The sequence below is a fragment of the Balaenoptera physalus genome (genome assembly GCF_965194825.1).
Source record: "Balaenoptera physalus genome assembly, chromosome: 11".
NCBI lineage: Eukaryota > Metazoa > Chordata > Mammalia > Artiodactyla > Balaenopteridae > Balaenoptera > Balaenoptera physalus.
In genome coordinates, this window is record NC_138896.1 from 70252967 (window position 1) to 70277010 (window position 24044).

Below are 24044 nucleotides of genomic sequence, written 5' to 3' on the forward strand. Positions count from 1 at the left end.
GCCAATCACAGAAGGACAAATATCGTATGATTCTTCTTAAATGAGGTAACTAGAGTAGTCAAATTCATAAAAATGAAAGTAGAATGGAGATTTCGCAGTGCTTGGGAGAAGGAGGGAATCGGGAGTTAGTGATTAATGGGTACAGAATCTCAGTTTAGGAAGACGAAGAAGTTCTGGAGATGGATGGTGGTAATGGTTGTACAACAGTGTGAATGTACTTAATGCCATTGAACTGTACACTTAAAAATGGTTTAAATGGTAAATTTTATGTATATTTTACTACAATTAAAAAAGAAGAGAGAAGCTGAAGAAGACTTGTTAGCAAGTGGGCAAATGAGATTGCTCATAGTGCTTTGTGATTGGAGAGACACTAAAAACAGAATTTGTCTCTGTATCCAGATCCACTGATCAGAAACATTTCATACTAAGGAGTAATCTTTCTTCTTTAGCTTTTGCAGTAAGCTGCTTCAGCTGTTAAGAGCCACATTTTATTAGCTCAGCCCTGTGGCTGCACTTCATATGGTCACTTAAAAGGAATTGACTTCTAAGAGATACACATTTAAGTGATGCACACATGTTATAAGCTTATTTTTCCTGTACTGATTTGTAAAATCTAAATGTCATGTAACCTTTAACAGAGCTATCCTGAGGATCAGCGAAACATACTGTACTAACCTGTCTTCCACTGAAGGTTTGTTGGCATAGTCTACAAGTTACAAATGACTTTCAGATCTTTGCTCCAACTGCTTATTTTGGTCCTAAACACTAGACCTGCATTTCCATTTGTCCTGTTGATCCTTATGCTCATTAAGTCTAAAATGAAGCCTCTTTCCCTTCTCAACAATCTCTTCTTTTGTTCCCTTTGTGTAAGGATGGCACACCATCCATCTAGTCATGTAGGATTGAAACTCTAGGATTGACTTTGGCTTGTCCCCTCTCTTTTAGGGTGTATTTGTGGCATTTATCATAATGACAGTTACATAGTTATTTACAGTATTGTAACTCTGTGAGAGCAGGGGCTGTGACTGAATCATTTACTGAGGTGTCTGCATAACAGGTGCTCAGTAACCCACTGTCCTAATTCAGACCCTCTTCACCTTTTACCTAACCTGGGGTTTCTTTAACTCTAGCAGCTTGCTGAGAATTCTTATAAACCCTTTAGGGGATGATCCTGGTATAGCTAAGGGATTGTTTTTCAGCTCTGATCATGTCATTCTCCTGCTCTGAGTGACTTCCCTTTCATTCTCATTCAACAGTGTATCAGCAGATATGTCAGCGCCTTCCATGAGCCAAGTACTGTCCTAAGTGCTGGGGCCGCAGCAGTGAGCAGAGTAGGCAGAACCTCTGTGAGTGTGAGCTTACCTTCCAGCCTGGGGGTGTGTGGGACAGGACGACACAATAAACAAATGAATAGATATAAAATGTCCAGTGGTGATGTGTACTGTGGAGAAAAATAAAGGATAATAAGGGGACTGAGTGCTGTTTTCTCAGAGGGACCAGAGCCAGTCTCTCTGAGTAGAGACCTGAAGGAAGGGAAGGAGGGATACGTGAGTGTATCTGAGGGAAGAGTATTCTAGGCAGAGGGAATAATCAGCACAGCTGAAGCAGGAGCATAGTTGGCATTTTGGGGAAACAGCAGGCAGCTGGTGTGATAAGAATAGCATGACCCAGGAGAAAAGTGGAAGGATACAAGGTTGGAGAGGTAGCCCCCAGACCCAGCATAATTCCTTGCACAGTACAGTACAGCTCAGTAGATACTTGTTGAATGAGTGAGTGAATGAATGAATGAATGAAGCTAGACAGTATTTATTTATTTATGAATGAGTGAGTGAAGAATCAGGGCAGGGCAGGGTGAGTCTTAGAGGTGTATCTAAGAGAGGTAGGATGCATTTTCCATAGTTCATGAAGCAAGCACAGAATATCATTTCCACTTTCCCCTTCTTGTCCATTCAGGAGAGAGAATGGTAATGGCCAGAGCAAGAGAGACCAATTCTGGCTTGTTCTTGAATGAACGTCTGTTCTTCCACACCACAGAGAAAGTCAGAGGTTAGAAACTTGTCAGGGGAGCAGGAAGTAGAACAGAGCTGCTCAGCTCTTGGTGGTTTTCAAAGGTGGTCCTACCCATGTTGGGTAAAGCTTGCCTTTTTTCCCACATGTCCGCAGGCTATCACTTTAAGTCAGCAAGACATCTGGGAAGAGCCATGGGGTAGTGGCAGTGCAGGAGCAGCAGCTGGTGGCTGGTTTTCTCTAGGATTAATGGAAGGACTGCTGATTTAACTGAATCTCTGATTATTCTAAGCTGCTCACAGAAATCTGTCACTGCCTTCTGTGAGATATAAGAGGGAGAAGCTTAAGGATGTTCTGTTGGTGTCGACTGCCACTCTGGTTGAATTTTCTAGGATCTCCACCTGTGTTCTTTTTTATAAATTAATTTATTTTTGGCTGTGTTAGGTCTTTGTTGCTGTGCGCGGGCTTTCTCTAGTTGCGACGAGCAGGGGCTACTCTTTGTTGCAGTGCACGGGTTTCTCATTGCGGTGGCTTCTCTTGTGGAGCACGGGCTCTAGGTGCGTGGGCTTCAGTAGTTGTGGCATGTGGGCTCAGTAGTTGTGGCTCGTGGGCTCTAGAGTGCAGGCTCAGTAGTTGTGGCACACGGGCTTAGTTGCTCCGCAGCATGTGGGATCTTCCCGGACCAGGGCTCGAACCCATGTCCCCTTAATTGGCACGCGGATTCTTAACCACTTCACCACCAGGGAAGCCCTCCACCTGTGTTCTTGATAGTCCAGTTCCTTCAGACTTGGCCCCTCTCTGCCTTTCTCCCCTAGTTGCCCACAGTCTCCGCCTGCTGGCTGTCTCTAAGGACCTAAGTTCTCCAACTTATGGGGCTCTGCTCTAGTATTCCTTTGGCTTGGAGTACCCACTCACCTCTGCCAGCAGAGTCCTACCCACGCTTCAAAGCTCCTTTTGTAGTTTTCTCTTCTTAAGGGGAGAGAAGCGGCCAAAGACTCCTTCCTCTGTTCTCCTAAAGCACTTTGCATTTGTGTCTGTTCAGCATTGTCTTGTGGTCGAAAGTTTGCTTGCCTTACTCCCTGCCAACCTGTGTTTCTGTTGGGCAGAGACCTGTGCCATCTTCTTTCTTTTGCCCTATCACAGTGGGGAGTTGTTGTGAAATCCCGTCTCTCTGAAGACAGTTTTCTCATATCCCTCCAGGTGCAGTTAATCTCTCCCTCTCCCACTTTAACTCCTCGTTACTCAGAGTATTGTCATTGCATCAGCATTGCCTGAGAGCCTGTGAGAAATGCAGGATGTCGGACCTACTAAGCTAGAATCTGGTGATTCTTACATCCTGTGCACCTGAAAGTTTGAGAAGCATTGCCTTAACACTTTGCACCTACCCCCCTTAGCATACTGAGCGGAATGTAATGTGTTAGAGAGTCTTTCTCCACCTCTAGATGCTGATCTTTGGAAGCATGTGAAGCATCCATTAGTTAACATAGTACTTGGCATGTTTCAAGTGTTCAGAAGTGTTTGCTGAATTACCCTCAAGGGCCCCTGGCATTATGTTTGAGACGCTCCTTCAGTCAACATATTGTTGAAGTGCATTTAGCTGTGCATGGTGCTTTGCTAGGTACGTGAGGCACCCTGCTATGAGTAGGAGTCAGCCCCTCTCTTCGGCATTTAAAGATTGGTACGAGAGAGAGCTACCCATCAGTTAACTATGAAACAAGGCAGAGTGTGATAAATTCTGTAACTGCCCCGGTATCACCAGAGGCCTGAGGGAACACCAGAGAGACGGCAGTTATTTCCAGTTTAGAGGGTTTGTGATGGTTTCATGGAGAGGATGGTGTCTGATTGGTACCTTGCAAGATGAATAGGACTTTGACAGACAGATATGGTAGGAAGAGGCATTCCATGCTGGGGAGAGCCTGTTCAAGGGCCCAGGCATGAAAGTGCATATGCAGGATGTTTCTTGAACAAGTAAGACATGGATGAGCAAGGTGGAAGGTGTGACTGGGGAGGTGGGTTGAATGCAGACTGAACTTGAATTCTCATGGTCAGGAGTCTGAACTGGTAAGAAACATTTGCAAATCACTTGTGGTTGGTACAGTTAGATGTTGAGTGGTTTCTGATGGCTCCTCCCTCCTGTCTCCCACTTACCTCCCATTCTCCCTTGCTGGACATGGGTGAGCCAGGGGAGGGTTTGGAAGAGGTGGGGACAGGCCTGAGTGTTTAGCCAGCCCTTTACTGGCTCTTTCCTTGGGACCATAGCCCCAGGTCTTTTTTTAGTGCTAGCTGGTCAGCCACTTCCTCCCTCACCCCCTTCCTGAATCACTTACCCTATGGGGCCCCCTAAAGCAGAGACACCCAAGCTCCATCACAGAGGGTTTCACACATTGTGCTTTAAATGCCATCAAAACCCCAGATCAAACCAATTCCGTGTGTTTCATTGTACTTGTCGTCTGTTTCCCGGCCCCATGGGTTTGTGAGGACTAAACATTTCTGCGTAGAGTAGGATGGGTGAGCATCCCTCTGACCGTGTTCTGGGCTGGCAGGCAAGCTATCCAGCATTCAAGATGAAGTGACACCCCCCCCACCCCATTTCATTACATGCCACCTTGTTAGACATGCACCTGAACTAGACAACTGTGGAGTGGCTTATTTCTTCCAGGGTTGAGAATGCACTGTTAGCTTGGAAGGCAAGCCCTCCGCCAGTTGGCCCCAAGCCTTATCATCTTTTTCTTGAAGCTTTTACTTAAGCTAATAAATTTTCAGATAAGGTTAGAGAGTAACACTCCTTATGCTTTCTTTAGTTAAGGGCCAGTGCCTTCCTGCCACCATTTCCACCAGCCCTGAGCCAGAAGACCAGGATTAAAAAGAAGAGGTGAAACTCATAGAAGTTTTGTTATTTTTATCTCAGATGAAGGACTGAGAGCTACCTTTTAGATGAAATCATTTTAGGATTCATTAAGAAGACTCGAGAATGAGGCACCAAGTGCTAGGATACAATCCTTCCTTTCCATGGGAAGAATATTCAGCCTTGATGGGGAGACATTCATTAGGGACAACATAGTGTGGTATCTTGTGTGCTAGAGGCTTGTACCAGGTGCTACAGGAAGGGGAGAGCTGACTGCCTGGAAGTCAGGGAAGCCCCTCAGGAGGGAGCATTTGAGCTGGATCTTCAAGGATGAGGAATAATTCACCAGACAGAAAAGTAAGGGATAAGGATCCAAGCAGAGGGAATAGAGCGATGTAAGGGAATTGGCAGAGGCTTGGAAGAGAGGCATGGTGGGGAATAAAACTGGTTAGGGTAGATGGGCCCCAGTTTAGAATTTGGATCTGGCTCAGGCAGTAGGGAGCTCAACAAAATGGAGACTGACATGACCAGACTCAATTTTAAATCGAGTTGATTCATTCAGAAGCTTCATTCATTCCACATATACTGAGTGTTAATTGCTAGACTATTCCAGGAAACATGAAAGATTGCTCCCTTGGTGGAACTCGTGTTTTAGTAGGGTAGGTAAGTTTGTTTTGTCAGGCAACCACCATTTGCTCTTGTCAAGGTTACCAGTGACCTCCATTTCCACGATGTAGAGCTATTCCATGACCACAGAGATCTCCCTTGTGCTACCCCTTTATCATCAGGCCCATCTCCCTCCCACCCAACATCTCTAATCGCTAGCAACCACTAACTTGTTCTCCATCTCTCATTTCAAGAGTGTTATATAAATGGAAACATAGAGTATTTGACCTTTGAGATTGGCTTTTTTTCACTCAGCGTAGTGCATTTGAGGGCCATCCAAGTTGTTCTATCGATAGTTTTTTCCCTTATAGTTCTGAGTAGTAGTCCATGGAATGGATGCACCACGTTTTGCTTAACCACTCACCCACTGAAGAACATTTAGGTTCTTTCCAGTTTGGGCATATTACAAATAAAGGTGCTGTGAACATTCATTTACAGGATTTTGTATGAATGTAGGTATTCATTTCTCTGCGATAAATGCCCAAGACTACAACTGCTGTGCCACATGGTAAATTCGTTTTCAGTTTCAGAAGAAATCACCAAACTGCTTTCCAGAGTAGCTGTACCATTTTACATTCCTACCAGCATATGTGAGTGCAATGGTTAATTTTGTGTGTCAGCTTGACTAGGCTTTGGTGCCCAGTTGTTTGATCAAGCACCAGTCTAGATGTTGCTGTGAACATATTTTTTAGATGTGATTAACATTTAAATAGTAGACTTAGAGTAAAGCAAATGACCTTCCGTAATGTGATGGGCCTCATCCAATCAGTCTAAGGTCTTAAGAGCAAAAACTGAGGTTTCCCAAAGAAGAAACAGTTCTTCCAGGTTGCGACATAGAAACCCTGCCTTTATTTCCCACTTGCTGGCAGATTTCAGTGAATTTTTGTGTAAACTGAGGTTTATGTCAAAGTTCCTTTTTTTGCCTAAAGATGTCCAATTGCTCCAGTCCTGTTTGCTGAGAAGACTGTCTTTCCTCCATTCAAGCTACACAAATGCTTGTGTACCTTTGTCGAAAACCAGTTGGCTGTACCTGTGTGGGGCTACTTCTGGGTTCTCTGTTCTGTTTCATTGGTCAGTGTCCCTATTCCTGCACCAGTACAGCACAGTTTTGCTTATTCTAGCCGTCTGTGTAATAAATCGTGAAATGGGTAGAGTTACTCCTCCCACTGTACTATTTTATTTTACCTTTTTCCCCCATTGTAACTGTTTTTAATTGTACAATTCAGTGGCACTAAATGCATTTACAATGTTGTATAGCCATCACTGCTATCTATTTATAAAAACTTGTTCATCACCCAAAGCAGAAGAACTCTATAAACATTAAGCAATAATGCCTCAATGCCCCTTACCCCAGACCCTGGTAGCCTTTGTTTTATTTTTTCTCCCTATGATTTTCCCTATTCTAGACCCTTCATACAACTGGAATCATAAAATATTGTCCTTTTGTCCCTGGTTTATTTGGCTTAGTATAATGTTTTCAGGGTTCATCTATGTTATAGTATGTATTAGAATATCATTCCTTTTTTAAAAAATAGTCTTTTGTTTTGTTAGAGCAACTTTAGGTTCACAGCAAAAATGAACAGAACACAGAGATTTCCCATACACTCCCTATTCCCACTGCACACACAGCCTCCCCCACTGTCAGTATCCTGCACCGGAGTGGTACATTTGTTATAACTGATGAACCTATATCGAGACATCATTATCACCCAAAGTCCATAATTTACATTAGGGCTCACTTTTGTGATAAATGTGTCATACGTTTATCAAAAACCATATTCTGTGCCCTAAAAATCTGCCCTAAATATCATCTGTGCTCCACCTATTAATCCTTCCCTAACCCCTGGCAACCAGTGATCCTTGTACTATCGCCATAGTTGTGCCTTTCCCAGAGTGTCATGTAGTTGGAATCATACAGTATGTAACTTTTTAAGATTGGCTACTTTCACTTAAATATGCATTTAAGGTTCCTCCCTGTCTTTTCATGGCTTGATAGCTCATTTCCTTTTTTTTTTTTTTAATTAATTAATTAATTTATTTTTGGCTGCATTGGGTCTTTGTTGCTGTGCACGGGCTTTCTCTAGTTGCGGCGAGCAGGGGCTACTCTTCGTTGTGGTGCATGGGCTTCTCATTGCAGTGGCTTCTCTTGTTGCAAAGCATGGGCTCTAGGTGCGCGGGCTTCAGTAGTTGTGGCACGTGGGCTCAGTAGTTGTGGCTCGCTGGCTCTAGAGCGCAGGCTCAGTAGTTGTGGCGCATGGGCTTAGTTGCTCTGTGGCATGTGGGATCTTCCCGGACCAGGGCTCAAACCTGTGTCCCCTGCATTGTCAGGTAGATTCTCAACCACTGCACCACCAGGGAAGTCCTAGCTCATTTCTTTTTAATGCTGAAAAATATTCCATTGACCTGATGTACCACAGTTTATTTATCCACTCACCTACTGAAGGACATCTTGGTTGATTCCAGGTTTTAGCAGTTATGAATAAAGTTGCTATAAACATTTATATGCAGATTTTTATGTGGACATACATTTTTAACTCCTTTGGGAAAATCCCAGGGAGTGTGATTGCTGGATTATATGATAAGAATATGTTGAGTTTTGTCAGAAGGTGCCAAACTGTCTTCCAAAGTGGCTGTACCATTTTACATTCCCACCAGCAATGAATGAGAGTTTCTGTTGCTCCACATCCTTGCCAACATTTGGTGTTGTCAGTGCTCTGGATTTTGGCCATTCCAGTAGATGTATTTTTACCTCATTGTTTTAATTTGCGTTTCCCTGATGATGTGGTGTGGAGTATCTTAATATGCTTATTTAATACGCTGATTTGCCATCTGTGTATCTTCTTTGGTGACATTTCTGTTAGTCTTTTGCCCATTTTTAAATTCTGCTGTTTTCTTATTGTTGGATTTTAAGAATTTTTTGCATATTTTAAATAACAGTCCTTTATCAGACATGTGTTTTACAAGTATTTTCTTCCAATCTGTGGCTTTTTCCTTGATTTCATTCTCTTTAAGGCTGAATGATAATCTGTTGTATGTATATACCATGTTTTGTTTATCCGTTCATCTATTGATGGGCACTTGGGTTGTTTCCATCTTTTGGCTACTGTGAATAATGGTGCTATGAACATGGGTGTACAAATACCTCTTTGAGACTGCTTTCAGTTCTTTTGGATACATACCTAGGAGTGGAATTGCTGTGTCATATTGTTATTCTATGTTTAACTTTTTGAGAAACCACCAAACTGCTTTCCACAGTGGCTACACCATTTTGCATCTCACCAGCAGTGCACAAGGGTTCCAGTATCACCACATCTTCACCAACACTTGTTATTTTCTGTTTGGTTTTTCTTTTTTTCTTTTTCTTTTTTTTGATAATAGCTATCCTCACGAGTGTGGTGTGAAGTGGTGTCTCATTGTGGTTTTGATTTGTATTTCCCAGATGATTAATGATGTTAAACATCTTTTCATGTGCTTATTGGCCATTTGCACTTAATTTTTGTTAAAAATTGTTTTAGCTATTTTAGTTCCTTTACCTTTCCATATGAATTTGAGAATAATCTTTATATCTATAAAAATAATCTTGCTGGAATTTTGATAGGAAGTGCATTAAATCTGTACACCAGTTTGGGGAGAATTGACATCTTTATTGCGTTGAGTCTTGTAATCTTTGGACACAGTATGTCTCTCCATTTATTTAGATCTTTGATGTCTTTCATCAGCATTTTGTAGCATGTAAGTCCTCTAAATCAGCTTGTTGGATTTACACCGAAGTATTTAATTTTTTGAACAATTATATAATTATATTTCACATTCTGGTTTACACACGTTAATGGATAGTATGTGGAAATACAGTTGACTTTCTGTGTCAATATTGTTTCCTGTAGCCTTAGGTACTGTGACCTTGCTGAACTCACTCGTTAGTTCTAGGTTAGTTCTGTGTGGGGTTTGGTGTTTCTGTGTGGGGTGGGGGTTGGTAGATTGCTTTGGATTTTGGACAGAAACCGTTGTGTCATTGGCAAATAGGGATAGTATTATTTCTTATTATCTGATGTGTATTCCTTTTATTTCATTTTGTTACCTTACTGCACTGGCTGGAACTTCCAGGACTGTGTTAAATAGCAGTGGTAGGAGTAGACATCCTTGCCTTTTTCTTCATCTTAGGGGAGAGCATTCAGTCTTTTACCAGTAAGTATGAAGTTAGCTAAAGTTTTTTTGTAGACATTCTTTATCAAGTTGAGGAAATTACCCTCTACTCCTAGTGTTTATCATGAATAGGTGTTGAATTTTGTAATATGCTTTTTCTACGTTGATTGAGAGGATCATGTGACTTCTTTTTCTTTTAACCTGTTATTATGGTGGGTTATACTGATTAATTTTTGAATATTGAACCTGCCTTGGATCCCTGAAATAAACCCTACTCGGTCACAGTATATAGTTCTTTTCATATATTGCTGAATTCTATTTGCTAATATTTTGTTAAGGGTTTCTGCATCTATATTCATGAGGGATATTGGTCTGTAGTTTTCTCTTTTTTTGTACGATCTTTGTCTAGTTTGGGTATTAGGCTAATACTGGCTTCATAAAATAAATTTGAGTTGTCCCCTCCTCTTCTATTTTCTGGAAGAGAATGTTTAGAATTGGTATTAGTTCTTTTTTAAATGTTTGGTGGAATTCTCTAGTGAAACCACCTGAGCCTGGAGACCTTCTTTTCAGGGTTTTTAAAATTACAAAATCGATTTCCTTATTACCTATAGGGCTATTAAAATGATCAGGGTCTCATTTTGGAGGGGGAGTGTGAGCTAGGAGTAACATTTCTTCAGAATCTACTGTTCACACTTACAGAGGAGGACACTAAGTAGCCCTAGCTCCTGTCCATCTGACTTCAGGCAGGTCACACACCCCAGTTTTGATGGGGATTCAGATGCTGGGTTTGGCTATCCCTATCCAACGTTATGATATTTTTCTCAGAAGATAAACTGCTAGGAATTCGAAAAATGAGTCATCCATGCAACAGATATCTGTTGCCCATTTCTGCATTCCCCGCAGTGTTCCCAGTCAATAAAACACAGTGTTTGCTTTATGCCTTTGATGCCTGTAGCGGATGCTGTCACCCTGGTGTTTTCACACATGGGGTCCTTTAAGACCTAACTGTTGAGCAGAGTGGGGGCCTTGAGGCACCACCAGGGTGCAATCAGAGCCGAAACCACCTTTAGTTAGAGCCCATCTGTTAAGATCAGGAAGGAAGGTCCCCCTTTCCTGCATTTCCCCAGGGCTTTCTCCAGACCACAGTGCTCAGAGCTCTGGCTCTTAATGGCAGAACTAGCCTCAGTAGTCTAGACCAATCATTTATTGGCTCATGTAATCAAACAGGAGAAAAGATAGGGTTGATGATGGGCCTGGGGGACTGAAATGCTGCGAAGACTCGTCCCCTCTGTGGTCAGCATCCTCCTCCCACTGCAGACTGCTTCATCACACACGGAAGGGGATGGAGCACCTGATAGCTCCTTGTTACCTGGAGGGATTGTCCCTCTTCCTTCTTTCTTATTCGAAAAATCCTGAGGAAGGGTCTAATTGGTAGGGCTTAGGTCATATTTTGTATAGTGTGGTGGGAATGAAGATAGAAGACATTCCCAGAAGAAGGTAAGGCACACTGAATAGAGCTGACATGAGATGGAGTCCATAGCTAGTCATGTTTGCTTGGAAGGTTTTTAGTGGCATGTATTGAAGCTACAAGTGTTTTCTGTTAACCTTCAGGTAACCTAAAACTGTTAATAGATCACCATCATCGTACTATTATAGATCATTCATGGTTAATATATTATTATAGCAGTATTAATACATAGTTAATAGCTATATTTATACTAGACAGCTATATAGAGATCATATGATATCTAGTTGATAATAAATAATAATAATAGATTGTTGTACTAGCCCTCAAGTGTTGTGGTTATTTGAAGATTTACTGTACCTACTTATATATGTAAGAAAATTTTGAAGGAAATGAGTAGAAAAATCACAGTGCCTCCTTCTCAGTCTTCCATATCCTTTTCTAAACTTAACTGAAAGAACCTGCAGTCCATTTAGACTATAACTTTTAGTGAAACTGCCTTTTTGTCTACAGGGTTAATTTATTTTCACAGGGAATTGTTGATTTTCTGGGCAGCTATTAAGGATAGAGTTGGTATTTTAATTTCAATAAATATTTACTGAACTGTTCAGGGGATGTACAAGACCCTTATTACCTCAAAGAGTTTGAAGTCCACTGGAGTATGTAAGAACAGAAAAGTACAATTCTTGAGACTGAGGCTTCCCATCTCTAACATGGAGTAGCCTTACTTGTCTAACATGTAAGATTTTGGTTGCTGTGGAGAGGTGGGCTGAGCTGGCTTTGTGCTGGGTGGTCGCTGAATAACATGGAGGATTGGTTGATACCTGAGGTTGGAAGGCAGATGCTTCAAGGCATCTCGACGCAGTCCACCTCCTATGTATCTGATGGACAAGGCTGCGTTATTTGCTGAGGCTAATTAGCATTGAAACTCCATGGGAGTGGGGGGTTGGAGAAAGAATAATTGTATAACTATGATTAAGAAACTGAAGTTTTAGGGACTTCCCTGGTGGTCCAGTGGTAAAGAATCCGCCTTCCAATGCAGGGGACTCGGTTCGATCCCTGGGTCGGGGAACTAAGATCCCACATGCCCTGGGGCAACTCAGCCTGCACACCACAACTGAGCTCGCACGCCTCAATGAGAGAGAGAAAACCCGCAGGCCACAACTAGAGAGAAGCCCACGTGCCGCAACAAAGAGACCACGTGGCGCAACAAAAGATCCTGCATGTCTCAGCGAAGATCCCGCATGGTGCAACTAAGACCCGATGCAGCCAAAAAAATAAAGAAAATAAATAATAATTAAAAAAAAAAAAGAAAGAAACTGAAGTTTAAAAAAAAAGGCATTTGGTGGTTACAGGCTGTTCATGACTCCAGAGTGAATGCCTTACTTAGCTCACTTCCTTTTGAAAATGAGCAAGCATTTTATAAGACACTTTATCTCAGTGTTGGATTCCACAAAGTGCAGACAGATCATACTAGTTTGGCAGGGGAGTCTGTGCATACCAGCAGAAAATCAGGTGTGACGTGGGTGGAGAATGGGGGGGCGGGACCCCATCTTAGATAAGTGATCAGCATCTTCTTCTTTCTAGAGAATGTGTTCACATCCCTCTTCATAATATTTCTTCCCTGTGACTCTAGAGCAGAGGTCAGCAAACTTTTTCTATAAAGAAGCAGATAATAAATACTTTTGGCTTTGCGGGCCGTTGGTCACTATCACAGCTACTCAGTTTTGCCATTGTATGGGCATGTCTGTGTTCCAATTAAACTTTATATATGGACACTGAAATTTGGATTTTATACAATTTTCACATGTCATGAAATATTGGGGTTGATTTTTTTCAACCATATAAAAATGTAAAAACTACACTTTGCTCATGGATCACACAAAAAAACAAGAGGCAGGAAGGCCAGATTTTGGCCCATAACCATGGTTTGTCGACCCTTTCTCTAAAGGTCTTAAAAATAACTTCTATAAAGTTCTCAATTTAAGGACATTTTATTTATTTAATAAGCACTTATTTAGCACTTAATATGTGCTACACACTGTTTTAAATGCCATGCATTAAATGCTAATTTAATCTTCACCATAACCCCATGAGGGAGGTACTGTTTACCCCATTTTTGCAGATTTCGTGAATTGAGGCACAGTGAAGCTAAGTAACTAGCCCAGAGTTACGCTGCTACTAAATGGCAAAACCTAGATTTGAACCCAGGTAATTTAGTTCCAGAGTATGTTCTTATCTACCATGATATACTGTCTCTCTTAAAGAACTTGTAGTTATCGACTTCCTAGCCCAAAGGAATTTTAGAGATTAACCCATCCTTACTCATTCTTACAGACTCATTCTTACACACAAGATTCATAGCCTTTATGATTCAAAAGTGTACCTTAGTAAAATTATGGATTACTACTTATGCACTTTCAGCATCTCTTGTGACTGCCTAAACGCTTAGTCTTAAACCCCACTGATCCCAAGGGCATTCTGTCTGCACAGGCAGGGCACTTAACTGTTCACTTATTGTTTAATATATGTTCATTGTGGGCTCCTTGAAGGTAGGAGCAATAGTATCAAAATGTTTTCCATCAGAGAGAAATCAATTCTGGGTGTATCTTTTGCTCTTTTTGGGAACACCTGTCTCAGATTACTTCCAACTCAGATTTTGTCCTGCTGCTTTTCCTGCTTGTATAAGCAACTGGTTGAATCTTGCGCCTCACCTGCCTGTGATAGGGAACAGAATTTGTGGTGTCACGCTATACTATCCCTGTTGATCCAAAGATACCACCAGGGCAGGGTCAGGAATGGAAGATTTCCCAGTCTTTCCAAGGAAGAAAATGGGAAGGGGTGTGTGTGTGTGTGTGTGTGTGTGTGTGTGTGTGTGTGTGTGTGTGTGTGTGTGTGTGTGTGTGTGTGTGTGTGTGTGTGTGTGTGTGTGTGTGTGTGTGTGTGTGTGTGTGTGTGTGTGTGTGTGTGTGTGTGTGTGTTAAACCAAGTCAAAACTTAGGTGGACAGCATTTCTGGTTCCTTTTGCTCAGTCAAGGTCTCAGACACTTCTAACTAGAAGGGACCTCCGAGAACCTCTGGTGCAGGGGTTCCTGTGCTACAGGGATTCTGCAGAGTTATTGCAGGGGGCCCTCAAATCTATATGTGCACCAATCTGTGGGCCAGATAAATTATATCATTTAGGTGTACGTAGAGTTATTTTTCAAATGCATGTAGATTCCATCATGATTAAAAAGAAAGCTTTACTGAATTCGTGTTAGGCTACTGTTATTAACAGAACTACTACCTTTTGAGAAACCTGATCCAGTTAAAGCCCTTTATTTACAGATGAAGAAACTGAGGCGCAGGGATGAAGGGAAGGGATTTGCCTGGGTCATACAGAAAAGGAACAGCTGGCCTTGAAATTGGTGCAGTTTGTATGTATCACATGGCTTGTGCTCTCTGTCTCCTCTGACATGGGCACAGGTAGAGACTGGCAAGTATTTTGACCTTTGATGCCATGCTGAACTTTCTAATAATGCCTAATAGAGTGGTTGATTGTGATATTTTTTCCAGTATTTTTGGTGCTTTTGAGAAGTTTTTTTAAACTAGTATATTCCTTGCTGTGCGCATATAAGCAATAATCCTATATTCCAACCTGGAAACCTGAGGTATGGTAAAATTAGGCAGCTTGCTTGTATCTATAGTAGAGCTGGCCCTAAAACTCAAGAGATTTAATCTCTCTACCAGGGTTCTATTAATCAGACGGAACTTGAGAGGATTTCAGTTATTTATATCTTGGTCTTTCATGGCTGTTGCTCTCAGCTGGGTGCAACAAAAAACTTAAATCTCTGTTAAGTGCCTGACGCTGTGCTGGGTGTTTTCACATGTATTGTGTATAACTTAATTTAACGAGACCAAAGTTGCAGTGCTGAGGCCTCTCTCAGAACAAGCTAAATAGCACTCTGCTCCAAAGCCCATCCATCCAGGCATTTATTTATCTGTTCACCATTATGGAGCACCTCTGTTAGGTTTGCAAATGTGCCCTTGAATTATTCCCATTGGTGGCCAGGCTGGGACAAGTCAGCACAGATCCATCCCTCCAAACAAGACCCAGGATTGACAGCAACATCAGCTTGGTCTGCACAGGACAATACTTTTTTCCCATTGGAGCTTCAGGAATTTGGAGTGACCCTGGTCATTTGGTCAAATGATGTTCATATCAACCATTCTTAAATTAGATCTTCTCAAATACACTTGAGAAGTCAGATGAATAGGAATGGTCTCACTTTATTAGTTGGGAAGCCAAACTTGGAGGGGACGTGTCTGAGGTAACATAACTGGTGAGGGCCTTCTAACTCCAATGTTGATGCCACACCACCTGTCTGGTGGACCACCACTGCTCAGGAAAAGGCTCTGTGTCCACTCTTTGTAGAAGCCAAGTGGCAAGAATGCTCAGTCTTTGCTGCAGTTTTAGTGGAAGTGGTTTGGGCTTTCCAGTTTGAATTGATTTTTTTCTTAGAAGCAAATTTGGCGGTATTGTATATACCTAGGAAGTCTTGTGATTGCCCCTAATTTGCTCCACAGATGCTGGTCATTGCAAATCATCCCACAGTGGTTAAGTGGCTGGCGCTGATACACACTTAGTAAGTGGTCCTGTGAGCACGGGCACTAGAGGTGTGTTGTGTACCTAATATCTTGATCCCACCTGGGTAACTTCCACATGTGTGTTCATGAGTTTAGCTCTTTCAGTTCAGAGTGTTTCATGACACCATAGATTCATTTCTTTCCTTCCCTCCTATCTTGGACTTTGAACCTGGCTCTTCCCAATACTTTAGTATGTGATTCCATTTAATTCACTAACATTTAATTAAATTCATTTAATTTACTGTCTGATTCAATTGCATTGCTAATACTTTATGATTATAATAAATATTGTTTTATTAATATTTATAATATTGTTTATTTAAAGGTAGGTATAGCAAAATGTGATTAAAGGTAGAGATATATGCCAAATAGCCTTAACTTTTCTGACCAATCAATTATATGTTGCTTATTGATTATTTTTTCCTAAATTCTGTAGCAACAGTTCACATTTCTTTGCCACCTTAGGGAGGAGATTTGCAGTAACAGTGTGTAATTGAAGATAAGTGGAGAAAGTAGCCTTTGCATGGGCCTGTGTAATTCAAGATGTTAAAATAGGGAACACACTGTCCTCCTGTATAAGCTGTAGTTTACAATATTAGATTTGTCAGTAATAAAATAACATCTGGATTTCCCATTTGCTTTGTCCCTTTTTTTTTTAGTGAACTTTTTTTTTTTAATGGAACTTGTTTTTTTGTTTGTTTGTTTTTTAATTTTTATTTATTTATTTATTTATTTACGGCTGTGTTGAGTCTTCGCCTCTGTGCGAGGGCTTTCTCTAGTTGTGGCAAGCGGGGGCCACTCTTCATCGCGGTGCGCAGGCCTCTCACTATCGCGGCCTCTCTTGCTGCGGAGCACAGGCTCCAGACGTGCAGGCCTAGCAATTGTGGCTCACGGGCCCAGCTGCTCCGCGGCACGTGGGATCCTCCCAGACCAGGGCTCGAACCCGCGTCCCCTGCATTGACAGGCAGATTCTCAACCACTGCGCCACCAGGGAAGCCCATAGTGAACTTTTTATTTTGAGATAACTGTAGATTCACATGCAGTTAAGAAATATTAACAGTGAGATTCCCGTGTACCCTTTGCCCAGTTTCCCTCAGTGGTAATATCTTGCAAAATTACAGTACAGCATTACAAGCAGAATATTGACATTGACACAATCAGCTACTCTTATTCAGATTTGCTCAGTTTTACTTTTATTCACCTGTGTGTATTTAATTCTGTGTACTTTTATTATGTGTGTTAGTTTATTTTTTAATTCTAAATATTTCCCAGTTGGCTGAGAACTTGAGCTGGGAGAGGTGTGTTATTTACTGGGTCCCTCTCAAACTCCACCAGTAAACAACTCAAGTATGATTTTCTTTCACATAATAGCTACTTAACTGGGGCAAGTTAATTCTAAATCTTGGTTTCCTCATCTATAAAATGGAATTCACAGTGGCTACTTAATGCAGAGGGTTGCTGTGAGGACTAAAATGAGAAAATATGTGTAATGGGTACTTAGCAAAAGGAACTTCATAAATGATCATCTCTCTTTTTTTTTTTTTTAACTAAGAGTACAGTGAGAGTATTTGGGGTTTTTTTAAGCTTTTCACAAAAGTGTATTTCCTAGGATTGTAGAATTGGAAGGTCCCTTAATAGTTTTAGAGTCAGTGAAGGACTTCTCTAAATGTTCTTAGGTAATAAGCTGTTATTCTTTGTGATAAACTAAAATCTGCCTCCTTGTAACTTCCAGATCTGCCCTCATCCATGTGATAGCCCTTCTAGTCTTTGAGGACAGCTGTAGTCATCCCTAAATTATCTATCCTTTAGCCATTCCTCGTAAGATGTAGCTTCCAGACCCTTTCCCATCTTGGTCTCTCTCTTCTAGATAAAGACAAATTAGTTGTTCCCCTTAACTGAACACAGAATTCAGATGTAATCTGCCTAGCATATCCCAAGATAGGCCTGTCTTCTCTTTAGCTGAGCTTTTTTGGGAAATCAGGTCACCTAGTTCGTGCACATACAACTTGTTCTTTTGTCTTCTGTTTACTTTGTAGATGGAAAATAAATGCATAGCAGTGTAACACAGCAAACTGAATGCACATTTTGCCCTCATTTCCTCCTGTAATCCCATTAAAATGATAGTAAGAGGGAAAAGAGAGATCAGCAAATGAGAGGTCAACAGAATGTTGAAGCCAGGAAGCAAGTGTGATGAACTTAGTGGGCCAGAGGAACTGAAAGTGCCTGCTCTGGCAGGGAGGGGTTGGGGGGAACTAACAAGAAAGAGGATTTGTAATGCAGAACCCTAGAATAGCTCCAGAATTGGAGAAACCAAATATTGAAAACAGGAAGATTAGTTGAAAGTCTGTGTGAAAAGCAGTTAGGTGCCTACAACCCCTCCTCTACTCTCTCAGGAGACAGATATTTTAGTCTTAGATATTGAACCAGAGGCGCACCAAGCACAGAAGATGAGATGGAATATGGAGCAAAACTGAAAATAGGGGCTTTAAGACAAAGTTCTATATAGTGATTAATAGGACCATTCCCCTTTCTCACAGTTTTCAGAATATCTGCAGGCAGGTGCTCTCATGCAAGAGACTGAAAGATCCTTCTCTGATAAATTTAATCCCAGAGAAAAAGTCTTAACGATACTGTCTACTTTGGGGGATCCTCAATAAAATGGCAGATTCTTCCTGCCTGATCACCCTAATGTGAAGCCCACAAGTTGGCAAGCTTAGCTCCCACACACAGAGCTTTCAAACAGCTTCTAAAAGTATGAGCAGATAGCCAAGTGTCATGAGACATTTAAAGAACATAAAAGACAGAGTCCAGGGGACTTCCCTGGCGGTCCAGTGGTTAAGACTCTGCACTTCCAATGCGGAGGGCGCGGGTTCTATCCCTGTTTGGGGAACTGGGACCCACATGCCGCGTGGCCAAAAAATAATAAAATAAAAAGTACTGTTCTGAAACTCTAAATGGTTCCTTAGGGAGAAAAAAAAAAAAAGAGTCCGAATCAAATGGAGGTGAAAAGAACTCAGGAAACAGTAAAATCAGGGAGGAGAAGAAGGAAAGATTTTAACTATAATATCTTGAGAGAGATTAGAGAAAATATTGCATGCATAAAAGATGAACTAGATTCTTTAAAAAAAAAAAAAAAAAAAGAAACTCCAGCAAACAAGACCTCTTAGAAATTAAAAATATGATGACTTCCCTGGCAGTCCAGTGGTGAGACTCTGCGCTCCCAATGTTGGGGGCACGGGTTCGATCCCTGGTCGGGAAACTAGGATCCCGCATGCCACATGTCATGCCCCCCGCCAAAAAAAAGGAATTAAAAATATGATAGCAAGTATGAAAAATACAACACAGAAATATTGAAAGGTAAAGTTAAAGACGATTCCCAGAAGATAGACCAAATGAAAGAGATGGAAAATTGGGGAGAACAGATAAAATAAATTATAGAGGATCATTCCAAGAGGTCTAACACCTGACTAATGGAAATTTGAGAAGAAATAAACAGTAGAGAGGAGGAAATTATCAAAGAAATGGTATGAAAAGATGTTTTCAGCACTAAAATCATATCTATAGATTGATACAGCACAGTGAATGAAAGAAAACCAACTCCAAGTTATAGCCCTGTGAAATTGCAGATCTCTTAGGATAAAGAGAAAGTCCCAAAAGCCTCTAGAGAGAATAGTCATATAACGTTAGTATTCAAAATGGCATTAACTTGCTCAAAAGCCACAAACTAGAAGACAGTGGAACAATACCTTCAAAATTCTGACAGAGGTGAACTCCCTGGCGGTCCAGTGGTTAGGACTCCTTGCTTTCACTGCCAAGGGCATGGGTTTGATTCCTGGTTGGGGAACTAAGATCCCACAAGCCACATGGCATGGCAAAAAAACAAAAAATTCTGACAGAAAAAAATATTCTCAACTTAGAATTTTATAGCCAGCTAAACTATCACCCAAGTTTAAGGATAATAAAGACATTTTCAGACATTTTGTGCATATGCCCTCTGATATTGTGATATAATAAGAAATATGTTTTTGGTCTTTGTCCCTGGTTCCTGGCACAGAGCTCCTAAAATCATTTTAACTTCCTGAATAGTAGGGGTAATAAGAGCATCTTTTGTTGTAATATTTGCCCTTTGTTCTCAGTTCCTGACACAAGAGCTTCTAAAACTCTTGGAATTTTCTGAGTGATAGGGGTAAGAAGAGAAGTCAGCTAAGTTTACGCTAATGAGGTAACTCTTTGTGGGCCCCCTAGATAGGTTCAGGTTGGGGGCTGGTTGCCAGAAGAACCAACCATGTGATCAGAGGGTTGGAACTTTCAGCACCACCTCTCTGCCTCTGGGGAGGGGAAAGGGGCTGGAGATTGAGTTAATCACCAATGAGTTAATCAGTCATGCCTACAGAAAAATCCCATTCTAGCAAATTATCAAACCTGAAGAGGAGGTTTTGGGGACCCCCCCAACCCTGACCTTATAGCTGATGGGTCAGAAGTATGAGTGGCCCAGTTAGCATCTGAAGCAGGGGCAGTCTGGTGGGACTGAGTCCTTAACCTGAGTCCTATAACCTACTCTAGGTAGTTAGTGTCAGATTTGAATTAAATTGTAGGATACCAGTTGGTGTCTGGAAAGTTGGAGAATTGGTTGGTGTGAGAACAAAGCCCACAAATATGGTGAAAGAAGTGCTGTGAGTTAAAAACAGTTTATAGTACACCCTTTCTTAGGAAGATCTGCTAGAAGACACTTTTCACCAGAACAAGGGAATAATAAAGAAGAGGACTAAATGGGATCCAGGAAACAGGGGTTCCAATATAGGCAAGGGGAAAGGAATTCCCAGAAAGACAGAGTTCCAGTATGGATGTCACAAGAACAAACTGATAGGGTACCTGATGGAACATATTAAAGGGAGTTTTACACTTTATTATTATCTTCAGGGAAAACAGAAATTATACCAACAAAGAAATGTAATCATAGTATACATGCTGGCTTGGCTACAAATAGTATTCACATAGATCTAATAATGCAATTCTTAATGTTAATTTGACCAAAATTTGGCATAATTCTATGGGAAAATGGAGATAGTATGTGAAGTAGTATGGAGTAGTATGTGAAGAGAGCATGTCAGAGCAAAATCCTAATCTTCCATCATAAGAATTAAATACATAACGTAATAGTTATATTTTGCCACATAACAAATTACCCCAAAACTTAGTGACTTAAAATAACAGATATTTATTATCTCACAGTTTCTGTGGGTCAGGAATTGAGAAGCTCTCATGAGGTTACAGTCCAGGTGTCACCTTGGGCTGCAGTCATCTGGGCCTCTCCTCAGGATATGTTGTTATCTGGCTTTCCTGAGAGCATGTGATCCAGGAGAGGCAATTAGAGGAATTTGCAGTGTGTTTTATGACCTAGCCTTAAAGTGACATACCATCATCACTTCTGCTACGTTCCATCAGTCACACAGACCAACCCTGAGACATTGTGGGAGGGGCCTGCACAACATGAATACCAGAAGGCAGGGATGAATTGGGAGCTATTTGGAAGCTGACTACCACAAGTAATAACTAAAAGTGAAAATTCAAGAAATAATATTAGAGGCATATTACTTAGAAAGATAGAGATAAATACCAGAAGAAAGTGGCTGCCCCGGGAGCAGAAATCAGGGAACCAGAAACTTCTGGTTTTCATTATAAGCCTTGTAGAACAACTTTAAGAAATATTTGCATTTATTACTGTGATTTTTTTTTTTAATTATGAAAAACCCTCAAAGCATGCAGCCATGTAATGTCCCCAACACTGATAGTAGAACAACACATGGATTATATGAGGAACTTCTAGAATCTGAATCTAGTAAGGATCCTTTGGTATTTGGATGGTTGTGTGCTTCATCTTGAAGGACAGTTTACAGATAATAAACCTAAAGTTCAGTGAGAAAGAGGACATAGTGACAGAACCTGAGCTAGAATCCTTGAATAAATATGACACAAAGAGATGAGCATCAGATAGTGAGATGGCTCTGGCATTTCACTAATGTGGAACTTAGGTGAAGGGGAAGAAAAAAAAAAAGACTGTTTGCTCTTTCTGAAGAGTAGAAAATTCTGAAGTGGAAATGTTTATGTGTCTTGGAGCTATAAATGGCAAAGTTAAAGGGAATATCCTTTTGGCAGATAGTTGGAAAGCACTTTACGGAACTCCCCAGGCTAAGGATGTGTTCCTGAGCATTTGGTACAAGTTAGAGAGAGAGTCTGCCTCTGTCCACATGAGCCCTGCGGGCCACGCAGAGCACTGGCCAGTCCACAGCCCCAGTCCTTCCAGCTGCTGCCGCCAGGGTCATGTTCCTTAGAGAACTCTGGGCTCCTTGTGGTCTACCACAGGCTGGTTGGTGCCCAGGGACCCCCTAACATCTGTGCCCACAATGCCGCCTCTGTCCTTGATCCCCACATGCACCCCCTATTCAAGCTTGGTCTTGTTTCTCCTCATCTCTTCCTGTCACTGTCTGTTTACTCTTCTGGAGGAGCCTACTGTTAGGTGCTTCAGTGTTCTTGGCCAGTTTGTCTCTTCCATCTGCCATCTAATAAAACTGGAATCAGGATAAAGTGTTCGAGAAATCAGGTCTTTGAGTTGGTGGGGGGAGTTTGGAGGGGTGCAGTGAAGATTGCCATATAAATAAAGACTTTTAACCATTTTAATACCTTATGAAAATGTGTTGTCTACATTCTCCTACTATAACCGCATATGTTGAGTTTAAAATACTTCAGGGTCTCCATGAAAAGCCTCAGCTGTCATGTACTGGGATGCCTTCAGTACCACTCCAGTGGGCAGAGAGTTGAGCTGTGGAAGGGGCAGGGTGGGTTTTTGTATTTGCATTCCTCAATATCTGTCTTTGTATTTTACTTTGCCCACAGATTGGGGACCACAAATTCAGTGCTCACCGGATCGTCTTAGCAGCCTCAATCCCGTATTTCCACGCTATGTTTACAAATGACATGATGGAGTGCAAGCAGGATGAGATTGTAATGCAAGGAATGGACCCAAGGTACTAAATTCCTCCATCAGGTTTCACAACCTGCTTTCTAGGTGCAGTTTCAGCCTTGTGTTTGGTGCCCTTTGAGGGCCTTCCAGCAGGACCCAGTATCTAGCACAGCTCCACACGCATAGTAGGTGACCAGTAAACAAGCTAGAACCTCAGCCAGTGGCCTGAGACAGGGTTAAAATAAGGAGAGTTTTGATGTGTTTTTACTCAATGAGAGTAACACGTCTCATAGGAACTAGAGTCCAAGATACGTTTTTAAAACTAGGACTGGGCACAAAGTTGGTGGTATATTATTCTCTTCACTTTTCTGTGCTAGCCTTTTTAGCTGGCAGACTAGTCTTTCAAATAAGTGTCTTCATTCATTACCCTTCCCATCAGTCCAGAACAGTGTTGTCCACTGTTGTCCAGCTTTCTCCCTCGATGGAGATGTTCTGTTTGTCCTCTCCAAATTGGTAGCCACTAACACATGTAGCTGTTGAGCACTTGAAATGTGACTAGTGGGACTGAGGGACTGAATTGTAAATATTATTTAATTTTAACTCATTTAAATTTAATTTTAGGGGAATTCCCTGGCAGTCCAGTGGTTAGGACTCCATGCTTTCACTGCCGAGGGCCTGGGTTCAATCCCTGGTCGGAGAACTAAGATCCTGCAAGCCGCGCAGTGTGGCCAAAAAATAAATAAATAAATAAATAAATGATACATAATAATAAATTTAGTTTTAAATAGCCACGTGTGTCTACTGGCTGTTAATGGGACGATGCAGGTCGAGAAGGTAGCAGAAATCACGGTTATTTGATGGGTGAGAAAACTGAAGCCCGGGACTGCCCTGGTGGAGCAGTGGTTAAGAATCCGCCTGCCAATGCAGGGGACACGGGTTTGAGCCCTGGTCCGGGAAGATCCCACATGCCCCGGAGCAACTAACCCCGTGCACCACAACTACTGAGCCTGCGCTCTAGAGCCCACGAGCCACAACTGCTGAGCCCGCGTGCCACAACTAGTGAAACCCGTGTGCTCTAGGGCCCATGCTCCACAACAAGAGGAACCACCGCAATGAGAAGCCCGCTCATGGCAACGAAGAGTAGCCCCCGCTCGCTGCAACTAGAAAAAGCCTACGCGCAGCAATGAAGACCCAATGCAGCGAAAAAAATAAATAAGTGGAATTTAAAAAAGAAGAAAACTGAAGTCCAGGGAGGTCAAGCCCAGAGTTTATCCCATCTAAACGTCTTTCAGTGTCCCAGAAAGCCCTCCATAACGGAATCATTGGCCCCA

General features: G+C 41.7%; 1 protein-coding gene across 7 annotated transcripts in view; it reads left to right on the forward strand.

Annotated features, from left to right (window-relative positions):
- The window catches only part of KLHL18 (kelch like family member 18), a 152892-nt gene that overhangs the window by 106961 nt on the left and 21887 nt on the right, over positions 1 to 24044 (forward strand). For all 7 annotated transcript variants that reach the window (XM_082411984.1, XM_082411985.1, XM_082411987.1 and 4 more), the window contains one exon: positions 22647 to 22777. In XM_082411984.1, the coding sequence (XP_082268110.1) occupies positions 22647 to 22777 (131 nt within the window). The remainder of the gene's footprint in view (positions 1 to 22646; positions 22778 to 24044) is intronic.